The sequence below is a fragment of the Canis lupus genome, chromosome 8 (genome assembly GCF_011100685.1).
Source record: "Canis lupus familiaris isolate Mischka breed German Shepherd chromosome 8, alternate assembly UU_Cfam_GSD_1.0, whole genome shotgun sequence".
NCBI lineage: Eukaryota > Metazoa > Chordata > Mammalia > Carnivora > Canidae > Canis > Canis lupus.
This window is the reverse complement of record NC_049229.1, coordinates 61,644,313-61,669,198: the sequence shown is the minus strand read 5'-3', so window position 1 is coordinate 61,669,198 and position 24,886 is coordinate 61,644,313. Positions and strand designations below refer to the sequence as shown.

Sequence of the window (24,886 nt, the reverse complement as noted above, 5' to 3'; positions counted from 1 at the left end):
AGAGAGCCCAATGTGGGACTCAATCCCAGGACCCCGAGATCATGACCTGAGCCAGAGGCAGATGCTCAACCACTGAGTCACCCAGGTGTTTCTACTTTTACTTTTGTTTAATGATATAGAGTTTGCAAGGATCCAGCATACTATGGCCATGGGTCAGACTGACCCACTGCTGATTTGTATGGCCCATAGGTTAAGAATAGTTTTCACATTTATAAATGTGGGAAAAAATAGAAGAATATTTTGTGATGTGTAAAAATTGTACAAAATTCAAACTTTAATGTACTTGCCACAGAGACCATATGTCCTGCTAAGTCTAAAATAATTACTATGTGACTCTTTTCAGAAAAACTTTGCTGACCCCTGATTTAAAAGGTTAGTGTTTAATTTATTAAACAACAAATTCAAAACCTTGGTGTGTCCTTAAGCTTTAAAAAAAAAAAAAAACAGATGGTGGTTACACTTCTGTGAAACCACCACCACCACAATCAAGATACAGAATATTTCTATTACCCCCAAGAGATTCTGCAGGCCTCCCATAGAATATCCCTCCCTCTGCTCCCACAGCCCTAGGCAACCACTGATCTGCTTTCTGTTACTATATATTAATTTGCATTTCCTAGAATTTTGCATAAATAGAACCATATGGTAAGTGCTCTTGTGTCTGTCTGTTTTTACCCAGCATACCAATTTTGAGATTCATTCATATTGTTGTGTGTATTGGTAGTTTGTCCCCTTTTATTGTTACATTTTTTAAAAAGCAAAATTTTAATTTTTAGTTTAAAAATTCTGCACTATAGAACATTTCAACATTTTACCAAAAAAAGGCCAAAATAGCACATGTACACATTATTTCTTTTTGATGTACTTCAATTACCTGTCAAGTATTAATTTTTATAAAGTAAAGCAATTATACTTACACATATAGTAGACTTTAAATTCTCTTAGATTTTTTAAAAAAGATTTTGTGTATTTATTCATGAGAGACACACAGAGAGAAGCAGAGACACAGGCAGAGGGAGAAGCAGGCTCCCTGCAGGGAGCCCAATGTGGGACTCTATCCCAGGACCCTGGGGTCATGCTCTGAACCAAAGGCAGATGCTTAATCACGGAGCCACCCAGGCACCCCTTTCTCAGATGTTCTGAAACTGTCTAAACTTCCTAAGATTTCAACTTAAAATCAGAAGTTTGTATCAGTTACTCAATTATACATTTTATTTTTTTATTTTTAAAAATTATTATTATTTTAGTAATCTCCACACCCACTATAGGGCTTGAACTCTTGACTGAGATCAGTGTCACATGCTCTATTAAGCCATCAGGCGCTCCTGAGTAAACACTTTAAATTGTTCTTACAAGAAGGGTCTCTTAGGCCAAATTCTCTTACACATTTGTGGCACAGAAAATATCTCACATGCCCAGATTCCTTCTGATTACAGAGACGTTACTCTTATGGTTTTGATTCTCCCAAACCTTCCATATTACTTATTTTTCTGGAGTAGAAAAATACGAAGCCCTGGAAAGGACCGTCACCATCCCAGCTAAGCAAAGTAATTGGCTAAGGAAGCAGATGCTGTCCCAGCTAATTGAAGTAACTTAGAGCCAGAGATTTTGGTAGAACCTGAATTTTAAAGTTGCAGACATGCAAAGGTTTACTACTCATCTCTCATACTAAGATCCTTTTTATAAATACAATGATGGTCTTCAAAGCATGAAGGGTGCTTATTTTGGACTCATACAAGGTCTACAGCTTTCTTGAGTCCACCCATCCCTAGGTTAGATTTGTAACTATTTGGTTTCTCCTATATTTTCTATTCAACTCTAGAGATCTTTGAACTTCCAGGGATCCAAAGAAATATATTTTCATTTATCTATTTTCACCTGCAAATACTAGAGTGTGTATCTCTAATATATAAAAACCTTAATATTTTTAAAAGTACGCTCCAAGCCCAATGTGAGGCTTGAACTTACACCCCCAAGATCAAGAGTTGCATGCTCTACTGACTGAGCCAGCCAGGCACCTCCAATAAGAACTTCAAAAAGTAACAGTGCCATTATCTCATTGAACCAAATTAACAAGAATTGATGTAATCTACTACACTCTGTCCACCTCTTATTTCTCCAACTGTCTAAAAGAGATGTTTTTACAATGTCCGATCAGAATCGTAACAAGGCCGTATATTTGTCTGGTTGATACGTCTCTAAAGGTGTTTAAGTCTATTGCCATCTTCTGTGCCCTTAAAGCCATTGATTTTTTTTTAATTATTTATTTATTTATGATAGTCACAGAGAGAGAGAGAGAGAGGCAGAGACACAGGCAGAGGGAGAAGCAGGCTCCATGCACCGGGAGCCCGACGTGGGACTCGATCCCGGGTCTCCAGGATCGCGCCCTGGGCCAAAGGCAGGCGCTAAACCGCTGCGCCACCCAGGGATCCCCATTGATTTTTTTTGAAGAAACTGGGTTGTTTTCTATAATTTCCCACACTCTGGATTTGGCTGAGGGGTATGAACTTTTAGGTGGTATGAACTCTCTAAGTTTTCTTCATCCCTTATATTTCTAGTAGCAGGCTTGATTAGATTCAGATGCTTTTTTTTTTTTTTGTCAAGAATACCTCATGGGTGCGTAAATATGTTTTCTAACTAGCAAAGACTTTTGAACTTGATTAGACCTTCCATTCTTTTGTATTGCTTAGATATTTTATCTAATATCTAATTTATTTAATTAATATCTATTTTATGTAAGAGTTTTATTTTTATTATTTTTTTAAAGATTGTATTTATTTATTCATGAGAGACACACAGAGAGAGGCAGAGACAGGAGAAACAGGCTCCCTGCGGGGATCCCGATGCGGGACTCGATCCCAGGACCCTGGGGTCACGACCTCAGCCACCCAGGCGCCCCCCCCACCCCCCGCCCCGCTTAGATATTTTAAATGGTAAACTGAAGTTGGGATATCTCACACGGTTTTGAGTTGGACCTGCAGTCACAACTCACATAACAGCTAATTTTTACCAGGTGTTTCCCTTGGTCCTGGCACAATGACAACCAAGCAGCTTCCTTACGATGCTCGTTTAATCTTTACGAACATTTTGCAGGAGAGGAAACTGAAGCTGCCAGAGTTCGATTACTCTGACCCAGTTAGTGACACTGTGACGCGTCCAGGGGTCGAACTAGGATCCCAGCTCCCGGTTGGTTCCGCGCCTCGGGCTCTCTGCATTTTCCCGGTTCTCAACCTTCGGGTATCAATTATACGTTAGTGGTTCCGCCCCGCCCCTAGCCCCGCCCCTAGCCCCGCCCCATCAATAGCCCCGCCCCTGGCCCCGCCCAGTTCCGGGTCTAGCCCGAGGGAGCTCCGGGGTTAAAAAAAACACACACGCACACAAAAACCACACTTCCCAGAGTGCACCGCGAGAGCTAAGGCCTCACTACCGGCGTCCGCGCCCCGGCGCCATTTCTGTAGAGGGGACGGCAGCGCGGCCTGTGGCCATGGCGCTGTTCCCGGCCTTTGCTGGCATTAGTGGGGCTCCGGATGGCGGCAGCGCGAGGAAAGGTAAGCAGGCAAAAGGGATGAAGAAGGCACTCGGCGGGCTTACGGCGGAGTGTCTCGGTCCCAGGTCTCGGCCCCTGCTTGGGGTTTGTTTATCCATCTGTGTCCCAGAGTTCTCCGCGGCGCTGCAAAGCCTTCTGGGAAGGGCGCCTGGGCTGGTCCCGGCGTGAGGTTGGAGTTGCCGAGCGCTGGTCGCAGGAAGAGGAGCCCTGGCAGGGGTCGTGGGGCGCGGACTGCAGGTGGTGGCGCGCTCGGACCCCCTCCTCGCCCGGGGCCTCCGCCACGTCCCCCTGAGACACAGACATTCACATTCCGGGGAGAGTCCTGGTGCAAAAGGCTAGGTGTTCCCACTGCATCCCTCCTGGCGTTTTCCCCCGTTTTACTGAATTCTGAACTGTCCGGTGGGTTCCTAGCTTTTGGCAGAACTGGAGCTGGGGGTTAGCATCCGCAGCCTGACCACGCGCGGTTTCTCTGCGGGGGGGAGGGGAGCACAGGTGCTGGGAATCAGAACTGGACATTGAGGGGAATCACGTTCCATGTTCTGGTCCCAGGAGATCTGCAGTTATCACAACCTGAGACAGGGGATTGTAATTTAAAGTCATTAATCCTAAATCCTACACATAATGTGGCCGAGCCCAATTGTGTCTGACTCCTCTTTTATATCCTCTTATGGTTCCTACACCTTTTTTTTTTTTTTTTTTTTTTTTTTGGTAATGCTCTTCATCATTTTGAGTAATTTCCTATGTAAATTAGTGTAATTTTTGGTTATCCTTGACTAGGTTGTAACCTGCATGTGGTCGGGGACAGTGTCTCCAGACTGCAGCATACTTCCCCCAGAGCTCAGGTCCAGAATATTGTAGGTGTGCAAGAAATGTCTGCTGAGTATACAGACCAATAACAGGCGATATGGGAAACAGGCATAAGAAATATTATTACATTTCCTTACTCCCTACAGCCGGTTGACAAGTCCTTGAAACAGGCAAGGCGACAATCCTCTAGGGACTGAACTGCCTGGGTTGTTAATACTTTGCTAAGGGTGAAAGGTCCTGGAGACTTTGCTTCCGATGTTTCTTAGAGACTTAACGCTCTTCCCAATCCCTTCCCAGCTTGAAAGTACAGAATGGGCCACTCATCATGACCCCAGTGCAGCTCTTCCTGTCCACAGGTCCTGTCCCCGTGCTTTTTTCTTTTTTTTTTTTTTTTTTTTAAAGATTTTATTTATTTATTCATGATAGTCACAGAGAGAGAGAGAGAGAGAGGCAGAGACACAGGCAGAGGGAGAAGCGGGCTCCATGCAGGAAGCCCGATGTGGGATTCGATCCCGGGTCTCCAGGATCGCGCCCTGGGCCAAAGGCAGGCGCCAAACCGCTGTGCCACCCAGGGATCCCAGCTTTTTTCTTTTTTTAAAATATTATTTATTTATTCATGATAGACATGGGGGGTAGGGAGCAGAGACACAGGCAGAGGGAGAAGCAGGCTCCATCCCAGGAGTCTGACGCAGGACGTGATCCGGGGACTCCAGGATCATGCCCTGGGCCGAAGGCAGGTGCTAAACCACCAAGCCACCCAGGGATCCCCTGTCCCCGTGCTTTAATAAAAGCCTCCTTTTTGCACCAGGCACGTCTCAAGAAGTCTTTCTTGGCCCTCAGCTTGGAACCCTGATGTCTTCCTTACATCAATAGGTATTTTTTAAAAAGTGACAGAAAAGGTAAGATGTTATAGGTATCAGGTGAACTACAGGAATACTGACTTCTGATGGGAAGTTCAAGAAGGCTTTATTTAGTAGGTGACTTTGGCAATGGGTCTTCAAGACCGTGCGATCTGGACAGATGGAGATAATGGAAGGGCATTCCAGGGCCTTTAAAGACACGCAGGAAGGAAATCATGTGACCTGGGCAGAAAATTGCAAACAGTCCAGTTTGTGTGGAAATATAGAGGCCTAATGAGGAGCCTTGGGAAATATGGTTGGGACCAGTAGTGAGGGGCGGGTAGTGACTTAACAGGCCAAAGGTTTATCTCTTCTTTGGGGAGGGTGAAATGGAAAGTTTACAGGAGAGTGTCGTCCTTGTCATTGATCTTCACCAATATTTATCACACATTTTCTGGGTATTCAATATCAGGATAATGTTTGTAAAAGAGGTTTTTAGGAAGCACTGTATTTTTACAAATTTAGACGTTATCACTCAAATTAACTCTGATTCTTTAATATCATCTAATTTCCCGTCAACGTTCAAATTTCCCAAGTTGTCTCAAAAATGGCCTTTTAGTGCTGCTTCAAGAAAGTGCTTTCCCAAGAAAGATACAACATTGTATTTTGTGAATGCATCTCTTAGGTCTCTTTTTAATATGAAACCGTTTCTCCTTCCCTTTCATTTTCCCTGGTGATTTATTTGTTGAGGAAACTGGGTCACTTGTCCTGTTGACGTTTCCTACCAAATCCTCCTTGGTGTCATTCAGCATCCTTCTCTATCCCAGTATTTCCTGTGAACTGGCAATTAGATCTAGAGAGTTAATTAGATTCAGGTATAATTTTCATTGAAAATACCTCATTGGGTGTTTGCTGTTTACTCAGTTTGGGAGGATGTGCTGTCTAGCTTTTCTTCTTTTGGTAATGTTAGGATTGATCAGTGATTTCAGGGACAACTGGACTCATCCGTGATGACGCTGCCCATCAGTCTTTTACCTAATGATTTTTGCAGCCATTTATGATTGTTGCTTAGATGCATTATTTCATTGGGGTTACAAATGGTTATTTTCTAACTTTAGTTTTTCTCCTATGTTAGTATCAATTATTCTGTAAACTTTCTGTCAACACTATTGGGATACCCGGAAATAGAATGCAGGCGGGAAAGACAGGATGAATGGTTAATTTGTTCCCTTTGTCAGTTTTCAGAAAATGAGTTGGGCTCTCTGCGACTTTTAGAGGTCTCCCTCTTCATTATGAACTGTTGAATTTTTAACGCTTGGATTTTGATCCATTGTAGATATTATTTTTCTAATGCTCAAATCATCCCATCCGTGGCTAATGGGAGTCTAATTAAGTTCGATGTGTGTCTTTTTGACATGACCCAGATGTCTTAATTGCTTCCTTGCTTTCTGGCCTAAAAGATGCCCAGAGCTCATCACTTACATGTTCCATTATGGCCTGGAATTGCCTGTTTCTCTAAAAACCATGATTTCTTTTAGTGGAAAATGGTATGGGAAGGTTAAAACCACAGGTTGGTGTCAGGAGTACTAATTGCATTGGGTTGTCATTATTTGTAGACATTTGGAGTGGTCAAAACCAGAAAGAGAAAAATACATCATAAATTCACCTTGATATTTCCAGGTCAAATTTAATATTGTGAGATTTTTACTTAATTTCTTTTTGTAATATAATTTGTAATTTATATACCAATTTATAGTTAACATTTATATTTCTTTCCTCTTATGCTGAAAATCTTAGTTCTTGGGGTGCCTGGCTGGTTTGGTGGGTGGAGTGTGGACTCTTGATCTTGGAGTTGTGAATTCAAGTCCCACATTGGGTGTGGGTGTTACTTCAAAATAAAATCTTGGGGCACCTGGGTGGTTCAGTCTGCTTCTCCCTCTGCCCCTCCCCTTGCTCGTGCATGCACTCTCTCTCTCAATAAAATCTTTTAAAAAATAAAAATTAAAAAAAACTTTAAAAAAATCTTAGTTCCTAATGCCACCAACACAATTATTTATATGTTCAAAATAACAGTAGCAACATGATTAATACTAAATACAGTTTATATTTCTTTGTGGTTTCTTTTGTCCTTAGGACATATCCTGCAGCAGATGTGTGGTCAGTTGACTGTGTTTTTTTTTTTAATTTTTATTTATTTATGGTAGGCACACAGTGAGAGAGAGAGAGAGGCAGAGACACAGGCAGAGGGAGAAGCAGGCTCCATGCCGGGAGCCTGACGTGGGACTCGATCCCGGGTGTCCAGGATCGCGCCCTGGGCCAAAGGCAGGCGCTAAACTGCTGCGCCACCCAGGGATCCCCAGTTGACTGTGTTTTAAAATAATTTCTGTGTGGTTTTGTCACCAGTTTGACATATAGTTAAAGTAATGTATATTTTTAATTTTTAGGGATTGCTTTTTTCTTCTTTTTGAATTGATTCGGTTTTTAGCATTGTGAAACATTTACATGATCTTAAGGTTGAAAATGTAAACCAGATATATTCATCTCTCACTTTCTGTACTATGCGGGTTAGAATTTTAATTAGTCAATGATATCCTTCCATTTTCTCTCCCTTAATATGAGTAGGTAGCTACATTTCCTTCCTTTTCTTAAATACATACTGTTCTACATTTTATCTTATTTTTTTGAAGACTATTTTATTTTATTTTATTTTATTTTTATTTTTATTTTTTTTCCGCCTTGATACTCTTTATTGCATAGCTGTCAAGCTTGAGCATGCTCAGCTTCCCCTGGAGGGCTTGTTAATACAGATCCCTAGACCCCATCTGCAGTTTCTGGTGGCCTGGGTCTGGGGAGGATATTTATTTATTTTAGAGAGAGCTCTAGCAAGCAGTGAGGGGTGGGTAGAGGGAGAGCGAGAGAGAGGAGAAAGAGAGAGAGAGAACGAGAGAGAGAGAATTCTGAAGCAGACTCCCTGCTGAGTGCAGAGCCCACTGGGACTCAATGTCATGACCCTGAGATCACAAACTGAGCTAAAATGAAGAGTCAGATTTTCAACTGACTGAGCCACCCAGGCGCCCCATTGTTTTGCATTTTAGCTAAAATTCCAGAGATCACTTTATAGTATAACATGAGATCTTTCTCATTTCTTTTGACTGATACACAGAACTCTATCATGGGATGTCACAGGGTATTCCCTATTAAGAACATTTAAGACTGTTTCCTTTCTGCTGTTATTAATAGAGGCACTGTATTTTGTTGTTGACACATCATGATGTTTCATTAGTTTCAGGTGTACAACGTAGCGATTCAGCAACTTTATACCTCATGCTGTGCTTACTGCAACACTGTTAGAATATCTACTATATTCCCTGTGCTGTGCCTTTTATTCCTGTGATTTATTCCTTATTCACAGGCATCTCCCACTCCCCTTCACTTATTTTGCTCATCCCCCGGCGACCATCAGTTCTCCTTATTTATGAGCGAGCTGCTTTTTGTTTAGTTGTCTTGTAGATCCTTTTTTTTTTTTTAATAGTTTATTTTTTTTTAAATTTTTAAAAAAATTTTTATTTATTTATGATAGAGAGAGAGAGAGAGAGGCAGAGACATAGGCAGAGGGATAAGCAGGCTCCATGCACCGGGAGCCCGATGTGGGATTCGATCCCGGGTCTCCAGGATCGCGCCCTGGGCCAAAGGCAGGCGCCAAACCGCTGCGCCACCCAGGGATCCCTGTCTTGTAGATTATACATATAAATGAAATCACGTGGTATTTTTGTTTCTCTGACTTCACTTAGCATAATACCCTTTTAGGTCCATTTATGTCATCACAAATAGCAAGATTTCATCCTTTATGGCTGGATAATATTCCATATTATTTCTATTTTTATGTATATATCACATCTTCTTTACTGACTCGTCTATTTATGGGCACTTGGGCTGCTTCCGTATCTTGGCTATTGTAAACACTGCTGTGGGAAACATAGAAGTGTTTATATCTTTTTTTTTAATTTTTATTTATTTATGATAGTCACAAAAAGAGAGAGAGAGAGAGAGAGAGAGAGAGGCAGAGACATAGGCAGAGGGAGAAGCAGGCTCCATGCACCGGGAGCCCGACGTGGGATTTGATTCCGGGTCTCCAGGATCGCGCCCTGGGCCAAAGGCAGGTGCCAAACCGCTGCGCCACCCAGGGATCCCAGAAGTGTTTATATCTTTTCAATTTTTTTGAATAAATACCCAGTAGAGGAATTATTGGATCATATGGAATCTCCATACTGTTTCCCATAGTGGTTGTACCAATTTACATTCCTACCAGCAGTGCAAAATGTTCCTTTTTCTACATATTCTCGCCAACACTTTTTATTTCCTGCCTTTTTTTATTTTAGCCATTCTGACAGGAATAAGGTGATAATCCATTGTGGTTTTGATACACATTTCCCTGATGATGAGTGATGTTGATCATCATTTCATGTGTCTCTTGGTCAACTGGATATCTTTTTTGGAAAGATGTTTGTTCACGTCCTTGCCTATTTTTTGTACTTTTTGCTTTACACTGTAAAATGATATGAAAATGTAAGATCGATAATAGTAGTACAGTTTCAATTAAAAAAGAAAAACTAAACTGCTGGACAGAATAGAGAGGCAATAACCAAAGAGGTGACAGCAGCTCCACCACTCTTCACTCTGGAGGTACTGTTAAGCATTAGGACAGGATTTAAATAGCCATCTTATTCAGTAAGAGGTTTGGGTGTGTGTGTGGATATTTAGTAACATTCATTCTTTGAACAGATATGTAGTGCCTCCATTGTGTTAGGAGCAGCAGAGAGTCTCCAGTGTCTGGTCCCTCCAGTTCTCTCAAGCTTTCCTTCTTATACTATCAGATTATTATTATTTTTAAAAGATTTATTTATTTATTTATTCATGAGAGAGAGAGAGAGAGAGGCAGAGACACAGGAGGCGGGAGAAGCAGGCTCCATGCTGGGAGCCCGATGTGGGACTCGATCCAGGAACTCCAGGATCGTGCCCTGGGCCAGGCGCTAAACCGCTGAGCCACCCAGGGATCCCCTACTATCAGATTATTTATTAGGATTTTGTAATGTTTTACATTGTTGTCAGGAGTCAAATATTTGTACAGAGTTGTGGAGGAAGGTGGTATATCAGTTCATTTAATCCTCATAACAACATATGAAGCAGGTGTATTATCCATATTTGGGAGAGAAACTAAACTCATCATTTTTTTCTCCAGACCGTGCTCTTCTTCCTGGGACCACATATAGAACATGACACCATCATTCCCCAAGCCAAAACTTAGACATGTACTTTGACTGCTTCTCCTCCTGTCACGACCCCTCATTCAATTCTTCATCTCATCCTTCCAGACAACTCTTTTCCCACCTCTGCTAGTTTGTACCTCTTAATCCCTTCCATCTAATCTGCCCATCCCTGATGCCTTGCCCCCTGGCAACCATCAGGTTTTCTGTATCTGTAGGTCTGATTCTGTTTTGTTTGTTCACTTGTTTTTTAGATTCCACATATAAGTGAAATTGTGGTATGTCTTTCTCAGACTTACTTAGTGTAATATCTTCTAGGTTCATCCACATTGTTGCAATTGGCAAGATCTCATTTTTTATGGCTTAGTAATATTCCCTGTGTGTGTACGCGCTGATGCACATGCTACATCTTTGTCTTTTTAAAAATTTTACCTTTTGGGCAGCCCCGGTGGCTCAGCGGTTTAGTGCCACCTTCAGCTCGGGGTGTGGTCCTGGAGACCCGGGATCGAGTCCCGCATCGGGCTCCCTGCATGGAGCCTGCTTCTCCCTCTGCCTGTGTCTCTGCCTCTCTCTCTCTCTCTCTGTCTCTCATGAATAAATAAATAAAATCTTTAAAAAAAATAAAAAATAAAAATTTTACCTTTTTATTTGAGAGAGATAGCGAGAGAGAGAATGAGCAGAGGGGAGAGGGAGAAGCAGGCAGGCTCCCCACCAAGCAGGGAGCCTGACATGGGGCTCCCATCCCAGGACCCTGGGATCATAAAGTGAGCCAAAGGTAGATGCTTAACCAATTGAGCCACCCAGATGCCCCACACACTACATCTTTATCCATTCATCTATTGATGGATATTTAAGTGCTTTCCTATCTTGGCTATTGTAAATAATGCTGCAATGAATGTAGAGGTGCGTATATCTTTTCATACATTAGTATTTTAATTTTCTTAGGATAAATACCCAGAAGTGGAATTGCTGGATCATATGGCATATATATTTTTAACTTTTTGAGGAACATCCACACTGGCTGTACCAGTTTGCATTCCCACCAACAGTGTACAGGGTTTTGTTTTTTAATTTTTTTTCCTCCACATAGTAGCCAACACTTATTTCTTGTCTTTTTGATTTTAGCCATTCTGACAGGCATGAGACCATATCTCATTGTGGTTTTGATTTGCATTTCTCCAATGGGTGAGTGGGGTTGAGCATCTTTTCACGTGTCTGTTAGCCATCTGGATGTCTTTGGGAAGATGTTCAGGATTTTATTTATTTACTTATTCATGAGAGAGAGGCAGAGGCACAGGCAGAGGGAGAAGCAGGCTCCATGCAGGGAGCCTGACGTGGGACTCGATCCCAGCTCTCCAGGATCAGGCCCTGGGCTGAAGGTGGTGCTAAACCACTGAGCCACCTGGGCTGCCCCCCTGCCCAGTTCTTAATTGGATTGTTTTATGTGTATTGAGTCCTGTGAATTATCTATATATTTTGGATATTAACACCTTACTCAATATGTCATTTGCAAATATCTTCTCCCATTCAGTAGGTTGCCTTTTTGTTTTTTTGATGGTTTCCTTTGCTGTGCAAAAGGTTTTTAATTTGATGTAGTGCTAGTTGTTTATTTTTTCTGTTTTTGGTCATGCCTACGAGACAAGGCCAAAAAATTTTTGCTAAGACCGATGTCCAAGAGTTTAGTACCTATGTTTTGTTCTAGGAATTTTATTGTTTCAGTTCTTACGTTTAAGTCTTTAACCCATTTTGAATTTATTTTTGTATATGGTGTAAGACAGTGGCCTAATTTCATGCTTTTGCGTGTAGCTGTCCAGGTTTGCCAACACCTTTTGTTGAAGAGACTGTTCCTCATTGAATATTCTTGGCTACTGTGTTGTAGATTAAATGACCATATAAATGTGGATTTATTTCTAGGCTCTCTGTTCTGTTTCATTGAACTAGGTGTCTGTTTTCATGCCAGCATCATACTATTTCGATTATCATAGTTTTGAAGTATAATTTGAAATCTGGGAGTGGAATATTTCCATCTTTGTTTTTCTTTCTCAGGATTACTTTGGGTATTCAGGGGCTTTTGTAGTTTCATACAAATTTTAGGATTATTCTGTTCTAGTTATGTGAAAAATGCCATTGGTATTTTGGTAGGGATTGCACTGAATCTTGGAGATTGCTTTGGATAGTATGGACATTTTAATCATAATCTGATGATTATTTGTTAAATTTCTCTGATAGTTCTTAGTGTATAAAAACATGTCAGATTTCTGTATGTTAATTTTACTTTATTGAATTCATTTATTATAAAAGTTTTTTGTGGAGTCATTAGGGTTTTCTATATATGGTGTCATGTTATCTCCACAAACAGTAACAATCTTACTTTATTTCACCATTGAGCATAATACTGGCTGTACGTTTGTCCTGTATGGCCTTTACTATGTTGAGGCATATTCTCTTTCTACCCACTTTGCTGGGAGTTTTTTTTTTTTTTACCGTGAATGGATATTGAGCTTTGTCAAATGCTTTTTTTTGTGCATCTATTGAGGTGGTATGATTTTTATCCTTTATTTTGTTAATTGCATTGTGTTGATTGATTTGTATGGATTGTGAACCAACACTGGAATAAATCCCACTTGACCATAATGTATGATCCTTTTAATGTACTGTTCAGTTTGCTGATGTTTTGTTGAGCCAGTTGACTCTTAAATTCATTAGTTTGCCTTTGTTGTCTGACACTGCCCAGTTTTTGCCATCATTACCCTCCTGGATTGACAACAGCCTCCTAAACAGTCTCCCTATCTACAGTCCTGCCTTCACTCCCTGAACCACTCTCCGCACTGAGAGGCAGAGACAGAAGCAGGCTCCATGCAGGAAGCCTGATGCGGGACTCGATCCCGGGTCTCCAGGATCACACCTCGGGCTGCAGGCGGCGCTAAACCACTGCACCACTGGGGCTGCCCATGTCAGGAGCATGTTAAAGTGTATTGTGCGCCTGGGATGCTCAGTCGGTTAAGTGTCTGCCTTCGGGTCAGGTCATGATCCCAGGGTTCTGGAATTGAGTCCTGAGTTGGGCTCTCTGCTGTGCAGAGTGTCTGCTTCTCCCTCTGCCGCTCCTCCTGCCCATGCTTGTTTTCTTTTTTATTTTTTTCCATGCTTGTTTTCTCTCTCTGTAAAATCTTTACAAATAAATAACATCTTTTTTAAAAAGTGTATTTATTTAAAAATACCATGTACCATTCACTGGTGTAAATGCTTTACAAATACTGACTCACTGAATCATAACCTTATGAAGTCAGTACTGTTATTCTGCATTTCTCAGGAGGAGGGAACGCAGTCACAGAGCCAGTAAGTAACTTGTCTGCTCACATGGCTGGTGGGCCACAGAAGCAGGAGCTGAACTCAGGCGATCTAGTGTCAACACTTGTGCTCTTGAATACTGCTCTTTGCTGCCGATCTTTGGAATCCTAGATCTGACATTGTCACCTTGTGTAGAGCTCTCAAGTGTTTGTCTATTGCCCATAGGGTAAGTCCAAACTCTGACATGTTTTTTTTTTTTTTAATTTTTATTTATTTATGATAGTCACGCAGAGAGAGAGAGAGAGGCACAGACACAAGCAGAGGGAGAAGCAGGCTCCATGCACCGGGAGCCCGACGTGGGATTTGATCCCGGGTCTCCAGGATCGCGCCCTGGGCCAAAGGCAGGCGCCAAACCGCTGCGCCACCCAGGGATCCCCTCTGACATGTTTTTAAGGCCCCCTGGCCTCTCCAGCTTCATCCTGCCCTCACTTGCTGTCCCTCCCTGTGATCCAGACAGCACAGCTTCATGCTGTTTCATGCTGTTTCCCAGAGTCCTGCTTTCCCACGGTCAGATCTTCATACCAGCCATGTCTTCTGACTTAGACTCTCCCTAGGAGCCCATCAGCCTCACTCCTCATCCTTTGGGTTTTAACCAAGATGCTCTCCCAGGCAGCTTCCTCCCACCCACACCTAGTTTGGATAATGTGCTCTCATTGCACCCTCTGTGTGTTTTCTCCATCTTGAGGCCTGTCATGCTGCCTGTAAGTGACTGCCAGTGTGTCAGTGCCCTAAGGGTCAACTTCGGTTTGTCTTGTTTGCTGTGTGTTCCTAGCTCCTAGACTAGTGCCTGGCTTTCAGTAAAAACAAAACAAAACATGCTGAGTGAAAGAAAAGAAAGACTCAGAAGTTAAGTATTTTGTTACAAGTTGCACAACCAAGAAACAATAAAGCAGTATTTGAACACCCTTCTGGCTCAGAAACTTGTGTTATAAATCATACTGTGTGATATTAGAGTGTTGGGGTTTGGGTTGTTTAAACATCACTTTTGGCACACCTGCATGGCTCAGTAGTTGAGCGTCTGCCTTTGGGCTCAGGTCGTGATCCCAGCTCCTGGGATCAAGTCCCGTGTCGGCCTCCCTGCAGGGAGCCTGCTTCTCCCTCTGCCTAGGTCTCTGCCTTTCTCTCTGTGTTTCATGAGTATATAAATAAAGTCTTAAAAAAAAAACAAACACTTTTGGGATCCTGGGTTCTCTTCAAATTGTAGGTTAACTCCGTCTAAGTGCTGACTTTGGCTAGATATCTGTGATAACCATCTGAAAAGCACTTCTTAGCCATGTTTGCTAGTGCTTTCTTTTTCAAGATTTTATTCATGAGAGACAGAGAGAGAGAGAGAGAGAGAGAGACAGGCAGAGGGAGAAGCAGTCTCCATGCAGGGAGCCTGACGTGGGACTCGATCATGAGAGAGAGAGAGAGAGAGACAGGCAGAGGGAGAAGCAGTCTCCATGCAGGGAGCCTGACGTGGGACTCGATCATGGGTCTCCAGGGTCAGGCCCTGGGCCGAAGGCTGTGCTTAAACTGCTGAGCTACCCGGGCTGCCCTGCTAGTGCTTTCTGTACAAGTGTTTGCACGCTCAGTTTCCCGATCAGGAAATAAGGACTTTGATCAAAATGAAGAGCTAGGCTCACTCTTATTAAAGGAACAATCTCCTTCCTTAATGTATATGCTTACTGATTGCACTCAAACTTAGAAATGTCTTTTGAGTTATTCCTGGCGGGTGGTGCTCAGCGGAGCTTACTGAAACCCAGTAATCAGTGCTTTCTTTGTTATAATCGAATAGGGAAGAGGGGAACTTGGATATTTTATCCAACTGTGATTAAAAAAAATTTTTTTAAACTTATTCATGGCAGTTTCTCCATCCCTCTGTCTAATGGAATGGAATTAAAGCCGTTTGACTAGCAATGGAGAAACAGCAGTATATAATAAACTTATTATAAAGAGCATGTCAAGCTAGGGATGATTCATTACATAATTTTCTGTAAAATAACACTTGCTGTGGTTCTTCCAGATACCTGCCTGGTTTTTGTTAGGCAGTAGTTCTAAAGTGGTTTTCTGCTTGGTTCTTGTACCTTTCCTTTCCTATTGAGTGTATGTGTGTGTGTGTGTGTGTGTGTGTGTGTGTGTATAGCAGAGTGCTGATTTCCAGGCCGATTCAACCTAATTTACCAACCTACGAGGACAAAAGATTGGCCAGCTTCTTTGTTTGAACCCTAGGCATGTTGTATCCTGCTCGTCCTCTTTGAAATATGTTGTTACATCCTGCTTGGTATTGACACAGTGATCTAAATACATATTTGACTTCTCTCAAAGGAACTTGTAAATTGTATGAGGATGTAAATAAATGAAAAAAAAAAAAAACCTTTGCAATCTGATTAATAAAGTATCTCTTAATCTCAGATAATTTCCTCTGAGTTCCTCTGAGGATTCCATGTAACCAGAATTTAACAATCTACATGTATTACGTGAATAGTTAGGCTTGTGATTAAGTATAAATACCATATGAACAGAGACCTGGCCTGCCTTACTTACACTGTATCCCCAGTGTGGGGACCTGCCTGGGCATGTACTAGGTATTCCATATTTTACTCTTTAATGATTAAATTTCCATTTACAGCAAAGACTGGAAGAATCAAAATAGTTGTACTTTATACCTAGATAAATAGCATGCTTTTGATGGTGTCAGGTTCCGTTAGTTCAGTAAATTAGATGCTAGGAGTAAAAGATACGAAGATATGGCTCAGATCCTCATTCATCGTATTTATTCAGCAAATATTTATTGATTTCAGTTTTGTGCCAAGGCACTGTACTAGGAATACAGGAGTGAGTAGTTGTGACCTCTGCCTTTATGTTGCATTTAGTTTAGAAAGAAAGGCATAGGAGGAGGGTAGGTGAGCTGGAAATGTAGATGCAAGAATTGTAAACTACTTTACTGTATTTGTTTGGCTGGTAAAATATTTTTGTCTTTTTCTTTTTTTCATTCTCACTTCCTAGTAATCATTACTGATCTGGTCCTGGTAAGGATTTGAGTTGACCTTTGCCTTGGAATAAAGTAGGAAGAGTGCCATGCAGATAATGAGTTTATAATGTGAGAATTGCCACAATAGCCCCATGTTGCAGAGACACTTCCGGAAAACCAGCTCCTTAGTTGAAGGAGTGAAGAGTAGCACCATGGTGTGGTGGGGAGCACCGATCGGGGTGCAGGTGTGTACCGTGTCCATGTGACTGAACTTCTTTTGGCCTCCCGCTGTTGATCTGTAAATGAGGCAGTGGTACCCTAGCTGAGCTCCAGGGAGCCTTCTCAGAGCCACCCCCTCCCTTTGGCCCCCAGGAACATCACTACTTTGGCTGTTCTGATTGCCAGACTTCTCTGATTTTGTTTGAACAGTGTTTTCTCTAGACTAGAACTTCCAAAATTCTGACATGACTAACGTCCAATAATGATTACTTCTAATGTTCCACGTTCAGTGCTCTTGTGCTACCAGGAAAAAAAAAAAGCAGCCGCTGTAACTTCTTATCAGGTGGAAATACCCTTTGCTCTGACAAAAGGTCATTTGATTGAGATGAAGTTCACAGAGGTGGTCAGCGCTGATTTGGGCTAGAACCCCAGGAGTTTTAGTTCTGTATACACTACTCTTTTCCCCACAGTGGTCTCACATGGCAAAGTCTTAATTGCTCCCTTAAAAGCCCTTTTTCTTATACTTTCTGGAGGACTCTGGAGAGTTGCACACTTTATGCTTTTGGTTTTTTTTTTTTTAAGATTTTATTTATTTATTCATGAGAGACACAGAGAGAGGCAGAGACACAGGCAGAGGGAGAAGCAGACTCCCTGCGGGGAGCCTGATGGGGGACTCGATCCCAGGACCCCAGGATCACGCCCTGAGCCCAAGGCAGATGCTCAACCACTCTGCCACCCAGGTGCCCCCTTTTTGTTGTTTTAACAGCTGTTTTTTGTTGTTTTACATCTCCTCCAAGCTGTCTTCACTACCTAGAATATTTATGGAGAAATCTCTTGAAATTGAGAGCATCTTTCCATACATATTGTTTTTCCATTTTTTTCTCACCTTTCCTTTGTTTATGAGAAAATCCAATTATTGTGGAAATAGTCATGATCTCAGGGAGCAACGGGAACCATTTTCACATACCTCTTGCCACGAATTCAACCCAAGGGAAGAGAACCAACCTCAGAAGGAAAAGGAGACAATAGAAGAAAGATTGCCCCAACAGTTGCTTAGCACCCACCAGGTGTGGCCTTACAAGTGACTTAGTTCCTCTGAGCCTTAGTCTCCTCTTTTATGTAGTGGAGATCATAGTACCTCCCAGAGAGGGTTGTTATGATGCTTAACAGGAGTAAGGATATAAAGGGCTTTACCTGGTGTTTGGCCTACAGTAGGCACTTAATGGGTTAGAATCTCTCCCTCCCCCCTTTAAAAGGTTTTATTTATTTATTTAGAGAGTGAGCATGTGTGCACGAGCAGGGGATGGGCAGAGGGAGAGAGAACCTCAAGCCGACTCCCTGCTGATTGGGGAGCCCCAATCAGGGCTCGATCCTATGACCCTGAGATTATGACCTGAGCAGAAATGAAGAGTTGGATACTCAACCGATTGAGTCCACCGGCACTTCTCCCTCTTAATGTAACATTCCTCTTTAGGACTTTCCTTCCCTTTGCTCTTTGCCACAAATATTTATTAAAGTCCTCCTGACGGGGCAGCCCTGGTGGCACAGTGGTTTAGTGCCGCCTGCAGCCCGGAGTGTGATCCTGGAGACCTGGGATCGAGTCCCACATCGGGCTCCCTGCATGGAGCCTGCTTCTCCCTCTGCCTGTGTCTATGCATCTCTCTGTCTGTCTCTCATGAATAAATAAATAAAATCTTAAAAAAAAATAAAGTCCTCCTGACGTATGCTAGACATTGCTCATGGTGCCACAGATACAACGAGTAAAACAAAGTATACGTGTCATCACGGATGACACATATTCTAGTATCTCCTCCTCACTGAGATGCAGTAATCATCAGGGACTAGAAGACAACATATAAAATACTGTTCTAGCCCAATACTAAAAAGACAACTCATTTTAAAAAAGGGCAAAAGATTTGACTATTCTTCCGATTTGAGTGGCCAATAAACACATGAAATGATGCATTGCATCATTGGTCACCAGGGAAATGAAAACCAAAAGCGCAATGAGAAGAGACATCACACACACTAGGATGACTGTAAAATCTAAAACACAGAGACAAGTTGCCAAGGATTTGGAGAAATCAGAATCCTTACACACTGTTCCTGGGAATGTAAAGTGGTGAAGCCAGTTTGGAAAACAGTCTGGTATTTCCTTAAAATGCTCAACATGAGTTACCACATGACCCAGTGTTTCTCCTGGATGTCTAGCCGAGAGAAATGAAAACATATGTCCGTATAAAAACTTGTACATGAGTGTTCATGGCAGTATTGTTCATTATAACCAAAATGATACCCAAGTGTCCATCAGCCAATAAATGGATAAAATGTGGTCTATCCATAAAATGGAATATTATTTGGCAGTAAAAAGTAATGGAGCATGGATACATTCTACAGCATGGATGAAACTTGAAAACATTATGCCAAGTAGAAGAAGCCAGTTATGTGCTGGCTTAATGTGTGATCTCATTTATTTATTATTTATTTATTTTTTAAAGATTTGCTTTATTTTTTTATTTTTTTTAGTTTTTAAAAGCTGTACTCATTTATTTATGATAGACATAGAGAGAGGCAGAGACACAGGAGGAGGGAGAAGCAGGCTCCATGCCGGGAGCCCGCCCTGGGCCAAAGGCAGGCACTAAACCGCTGAGCCACCCAGGGATCCCCTAAAGATTTGCTTTATTTATTTGATAGAGCAGAGGCAGGGGCAGAGGGAGAGGGACAAGCAGGCTCCCTGCTGAGCAGGGAGTCCAATATGGGGCTCTGTCCCAGGACCCCGGGATGATGACCTGAGCTCAAGGCAGATGCTCAACCAACTGAGTCACTTAGGTGCCCCATAGGATCTCATTTATAGTCAATGTTCCAAACTGGAAAATCTGTAGAGACAGATTAGTGGTTGCCTGGGGGTGGGAGAGCTGGAGACGAGTGATGGTAACTGCTAATAGGTATGAGGCTTCTTTTTGGGATGATGGAAATGCTCAAATTACTTCATAGTGATAGTTGCACAATTCTGATTTTTTTTGCTTTGTTTTGTTTTGAAGTAAATTCTGTGTCCAACATGGGGCTTGAACTCATGACTGAGATCAAGAGTCACATGCTCCACCAACTGAGCCAGTCAGGTGCCCTGCACAATTCTAAATATACTAAGAGCCATTGCTTGCACATTTTGTTTTATTTTTATTTATTTATTTATTTATTTATTTATTTATTTGCTTGCACATTTTAAATAGGTGAACCTTACAATATCTAGATTATGTCCCAGTATGACTGTCAAGTGCACTTACCCTTTTGTCTCCTAACTTCATCCGTGTCACGCACCAGTGCTCTAGCCTCATCCTTTTTTTTTTTTTTTTAAATTTTTATTTATTTATGATAGTCACAGAGAGAGAGAGGCAGAGACACAGGCAGAGGGAGAAGCAGGCTCCATGCACCGGGAGCCCGACGTGGGATTCGATCCTGGGTCTCCAGGATCGCGCCCTGGGCCAAAGGCAGGCGCCAAACCGCTGCGCCACCCAGGGATCCCTCTAGCCTCATCCTAGAACAGAACAGGACAAAATCCAAACCCTTCCTGGGGCCCCCTTGCTACCACCATCCCTTGATTTTTTTCCTTTCTTTCACAGTTAAGACTCCTGAAGGGTTAGAAATTAAGTGACTTGGAAAGAATCCATTCCAGAGGAGTTAGAAATTAGTGGATAAGCAGAAAGGAAAAATTAGGGACATTCAACTCACCATCCAGAGATAATCATCATTAATATTTTATATAATGTTAGCATTAGCAAAGTTGACACCCGTGTTTTTGTTTTCAAAGAGGAGTAGTAAGGAAAGGCTTATGTTAAGTTACTGAGGACAGAATATTTTTTGAAGAAAAATACCTTAATCTCCTGTAACAGCATTAAGCATGTCAGGCTTTTGTGCATGATTTGATTTTTGAGCTTTTCGGAATTGTCTGCATCAGATTTGAGGTCATTAAGTCCTAGTGCTTTGGAAACATTCTTGCTCCGTAGAGTGTGGATGGAATCCATAAAGCCTTGTTGCTTTTTAAGCCACACTTGTTGCATGGCTTTTGCTTAAGCTGCAGCCTGATAGCACAAGAGGATTTCAGTCTTAAGTATTTTAGTGTGTGTTAAAGCCCCATACCCTGTGAAATAAAAATTTCATGGATTCCCTGTGGCTTCTGCAGACCGTCTGGCTGACATTGGCTGTGAATTAGGATGTCAGCTGGTAAGATGGATTTCCTGCTTTAGAAATCACGTGGAGCTAATTTCATTGATCTTTTTTCCCCACTTTTGTTTGTGCAGAATTAGACTGGCTGAGCAACCCGAGCTTTTGTGTTGGAGCCATAACCTCTCTGAGCCAACAACCTGAAGAGGTCACTGCCTTGGTTTCTGAAGGGTCCCCACTGACCAGGTAGTTTTTTTGAAAGATGGATTTTTTGTTTTTGTCCATGTACTGTCTATAACTTGGTTTGAATAATGCTCCTTAGATTAGAAAAAAACCCTGTGATAGAAGAGCGAATTACCAATCTTTTTGCTTGAACTAACGAGGTGCCCTTTGACTGTTTTCTTTTACTTCATTCACGGATTATTCCTCTTTCCTCCGTTTGCATTGTGGTGGCAAGTGCAGGACACAGTCAATGCCATAATGAGGCCACGAGGGAAATGGCATGACCATTGTGATGGTTGTGTAATGTGACCTTATTAGTAACCTTCAGAATACTGTAGTCCAGTGTTTCCTCAGTTGTGTTTTTACCATTTTTGGAAAAATAGAAGAAGCTGGTGTGATAAAACATTGAATGAAATCTCGTGAAAACTTTGGGGAAAGCAGAATGGCGCACAGAGATCTGTATCGAGCTTTGAAAGAAATTGTGGTAGAGCATCAAATTGAGACGTGAGCCCTCTAGAAAATATAGGTGGTCTCATTAAGGTGATGAGCCCCAAGAAATCAGTACTCTGAAAGTACGAGAAGCCTTTGGAAATTGACACCAGTCGATGCCTGAGAGAGGGTTATGTCAGTGATGCAGAAGGGCTTATTATAACCTTTAAAAATCTGGACCAGAATTAAACCTTTTTAAAATTTTTGGCATTAAGGACATGCTGCCTTAATATGGAGGAGTGAAAATAAACCCTTGATAACATTGCTTCAGTGAATACTTTATTTGGTAAAATAACTGGCAGATTATTTTCATTTAAAAATAGACAGATGTGAAAGTCTAGGTTAAGAAGCTGTTAAAACCTAGACTTTCTTTACCTACTGTTGTTTTAGGTCCAGTTCTTTTTTCTGGGTGGGTGGTGGTGGTGGGGGGAGGTCCAGCTCTTAAATCCTTAAGGGGAGTTGTGATCCAGGAAGGCACTGTATAGATACATGGGCAAATAGTAAGCCCCTCTGGGCATTCCTGGAGTCCCCTTTTTACATAGTTGTCTGCTTATTTACATAGTCTTCTCCCTGATTCTCTTCTGGAAAAAATTCTAATGGGTGATTTTCCCAAGCAGGAGTCCTCTGAAATCAGAACCCTCAGATGAAAGTGACAGTAACAAAAAGCCCAAACAAACAAGCAGAAAAAAGAAGAAAGAGAAAAAGAGGAAGAGGAAGCATCACCACAAGAAAATCAAGAGAAAACATGGGCAGACCAGTAGCAGTGGATCTGAGCCAGATAGTGAGCCTGATAAGGACAAAAATTCCAGAAGCATTGGAGATAGTAAAAAGGAATCAGAGAAACCAAGGTAGGTTTTCTATTCTCACATACCTGTGACTTTTCACATTTTGAAATTTTTCCCTCAATTGTTGCCACAAATTAGACATTGGAATGACTGTTTAGCCACTCAGTCAAATGGAGTCCCGAAAAAGACCAAATAGAGCTCTACCATTAGGGCAACATTAAAAAAAAAAAAAGAAGAAGAAGAAAAGAGAGAAGACTTTTGTTAAAAAAATTAGGGCCGTGATTTTATTTGAGAAATGTTAGACACAGTAATGATTCTGTCAAAATGTGATTCAGGCAAAAAGTCTTTGGGATTTTGAAAGATGGCTCATGTGCCACATGGTGGGAACATGGGCCAGTTTACTACATAGTTAATGGTCCCATCAGTAAGGGTCAGAGTAAGAAGAATGTCTTCTTTCTCTTCTGTAGTCCTCCTCTTCCTTTCGATTGCTCACATCAGCCCTACAGGCGGACACGCACTTTTGGGTTAGGGGTAATGTAGTACATAAGGTCATCATTGCTCTCGTCATTGCTCTCGTTCCTCCTTTCCTTTCCTTTCCCTTTCCTTTCCCTTTCCTTTCCCTTTCCTTTCCCTTTCCTTTCCCTTTCCCTTTCCCTTTCCCTTTCCCTTTCCCTTTCCCTTTCCTTTTCCTTTTCTTTTTTCTTTCTTTCTTTCTTTCTTTCTTTCTTTCTTTCTTTCTTTCTTTCTTCTTTCTTTCTTCTCTCTCTCTCTCTCTCTCTCTCTCTCTCTCTCTCTCTCTCTTTCTTTCTTTTCTATTTTATTTATTCATGAGAGACACAGAGAGGCAGAGACATAGGCAGAGGGAGAAGCAGGTCCCCTGTGGGGAGCCCGATGCAGGACTCAATCCCAGGACCCCAGGACCACGACCTAAGCCCAAGGCAGATGCTTAACTACTGAGCCACCCAGGTGCCCCCCAAATTTAGTATTATTAAGATTTTTTTTGACTCTTCAGGTGTTACTTGCTTTTATTGTGTGCTTAGAGGTCCCGCTGGCGTCAGTGAGGGCTCTGTTGCAGCGAGTCTGGAGTGTGGCCTACGGAGTTCCCATCAGACAGGCAGACCCCGCAGTCCTCCTGGATCTTTCTGCCACTAGATCCATGGAGAGCATTGCAGTCCTGTGTGGCCCAGAGCATCAGATTGATTTTTGTCTCAGGTGCTGTATCTGTAACCCATACTTTCTCTAGGAGGGGAAAATAAAGGAGTCCAGCAAAAAGGTTCTGAATTTGAGTTTCTGTAGGCAGGACTCACAGTATCTTGCTTGGTACCCTCTCAGCAGCTGGCACGGGGCCTGATGTGTAGTAGGCCCTCGGTACTCTTTTGTTGTGCGAGTGAATGAATAAATTCCTGATATTTTTTGCTTCTCAGTATGTCTTTACAGCAAAATACATAGATCATTGTTTTTTTCTGAAAACTTTTAGTTACTTGTCCTTTTTTTTTTTTTTTTTTAAACTGTTGAGGAAAATGAGTCTTTTAAAGGGTTTCCTGAACGCAGGGACTACTGTTAGAACTTAGAAGGTAGTTCTTTTCAGCCTGTGTTTAATCACATCAGAGGTGAGCTTTACCACCTCCTGATAGTTCCATGAGCCAGATGGCATTTTTAAGTTCATTGATATCTTTCAGAATGTCCCCATTAAGATCAGAATCAACTGTTCTTGTTCTTCTCTTTCACTTTCTTACTATGAACTTCTGTGGTCTCTTCCTGGGAAGATGACCTGGAGGAGTTGTTTCCATAGAGATGAGGATGAAGATTTTAGTGGTGAGAGCATTTCTGTGATGTAGGGAAAGTGGGTTCACGGGGGTTGGGGTGGGGTATAGTACATCACATAGAACTCTATTTTAGGTGATCCAGGGACGACTTCACCCTAGGGCTACAGCCGTTCATGGACCTTTGTCTCCAGGGTCAGCTCTTCACCTTCAGATAGAGGCAGAGCCCAGACCAGTCCTGCTTCCTGACCTCAGTACCCACTAGGGGAGGATCAGAAGCTTGTTTACTCCCCAGGGGTGGTCTGCTCCCCAGGACCCCAGGAAACATTCTTTATGGAATGCTTCCCTCTCATTCCTTCCCTTTGTTGCCCCTTCCCAGGTTTGTCAACAGAAAACCCTCCGCAGGTGTTCTGAAGGGGAACGTGTGAAAAATCACCATGTATTTTACCGTGAGCTGCTGTCATTCAACAAATACTCAATGAAAGCTAC

The 24,886-nt window shown here is 42.1% G+C and overlaps 1 protein-coding gene and 1 long non-coding RNA gene across 4 annotated transcripts in view; one reads left to right on the top strand and one right to left on the bottom strand.

Moving 5' to 3' along the window:
* Window positions 1-3,052: 3,052 nt before the first annotated feature.
* Window positions 3,053-4,041, bottom strand: LOC119872918. Of its 2 annotated transcripts, none has more exons than XR_005363690.1 (2): window positions 3,378-4,041; window positions 3,053-3,231 (listed from the first exon to the last, which is right to left on the bottom strand). It is a non-coding gene; the product is annotated as an uncharacterized LOC119872918 (long non-coding RNA). The 2 variants fall into 2 exon arrangements; XR_005363689.1 differs by having other exon boundaries at window positions 3,592-4,041.
* Window positions 3,395-24,886, top strand: part of NRDE2 (NRDE-2, necessary for RNA interference, domain containing) — a 50,040-nt gene continuing 28,548 nt past the window's right edge. For both annotated transcript variants that reach the window (XR_005363688.1, XM_038545546.1), the window contains exons 1-3: window positions 3,395-3,548; window positions 21,276-21,384; window positions 22,467-22,697. Coding sequence is in view for 1 of the 2 variants with exons in the window: in XM_038545546.1 (XP_038401474.1) it covers window positions 3,485-3,548; window positions 21,276-21,384; window positions 22,467-22,697 (404 nt within the window). In the remaining variant the exon portion in view is untranslated. The remainder of the gene's footprint in view (window positions 3,549-21,275; window positions 21,385-22,466; window positions 22,698-24,886) is intronic.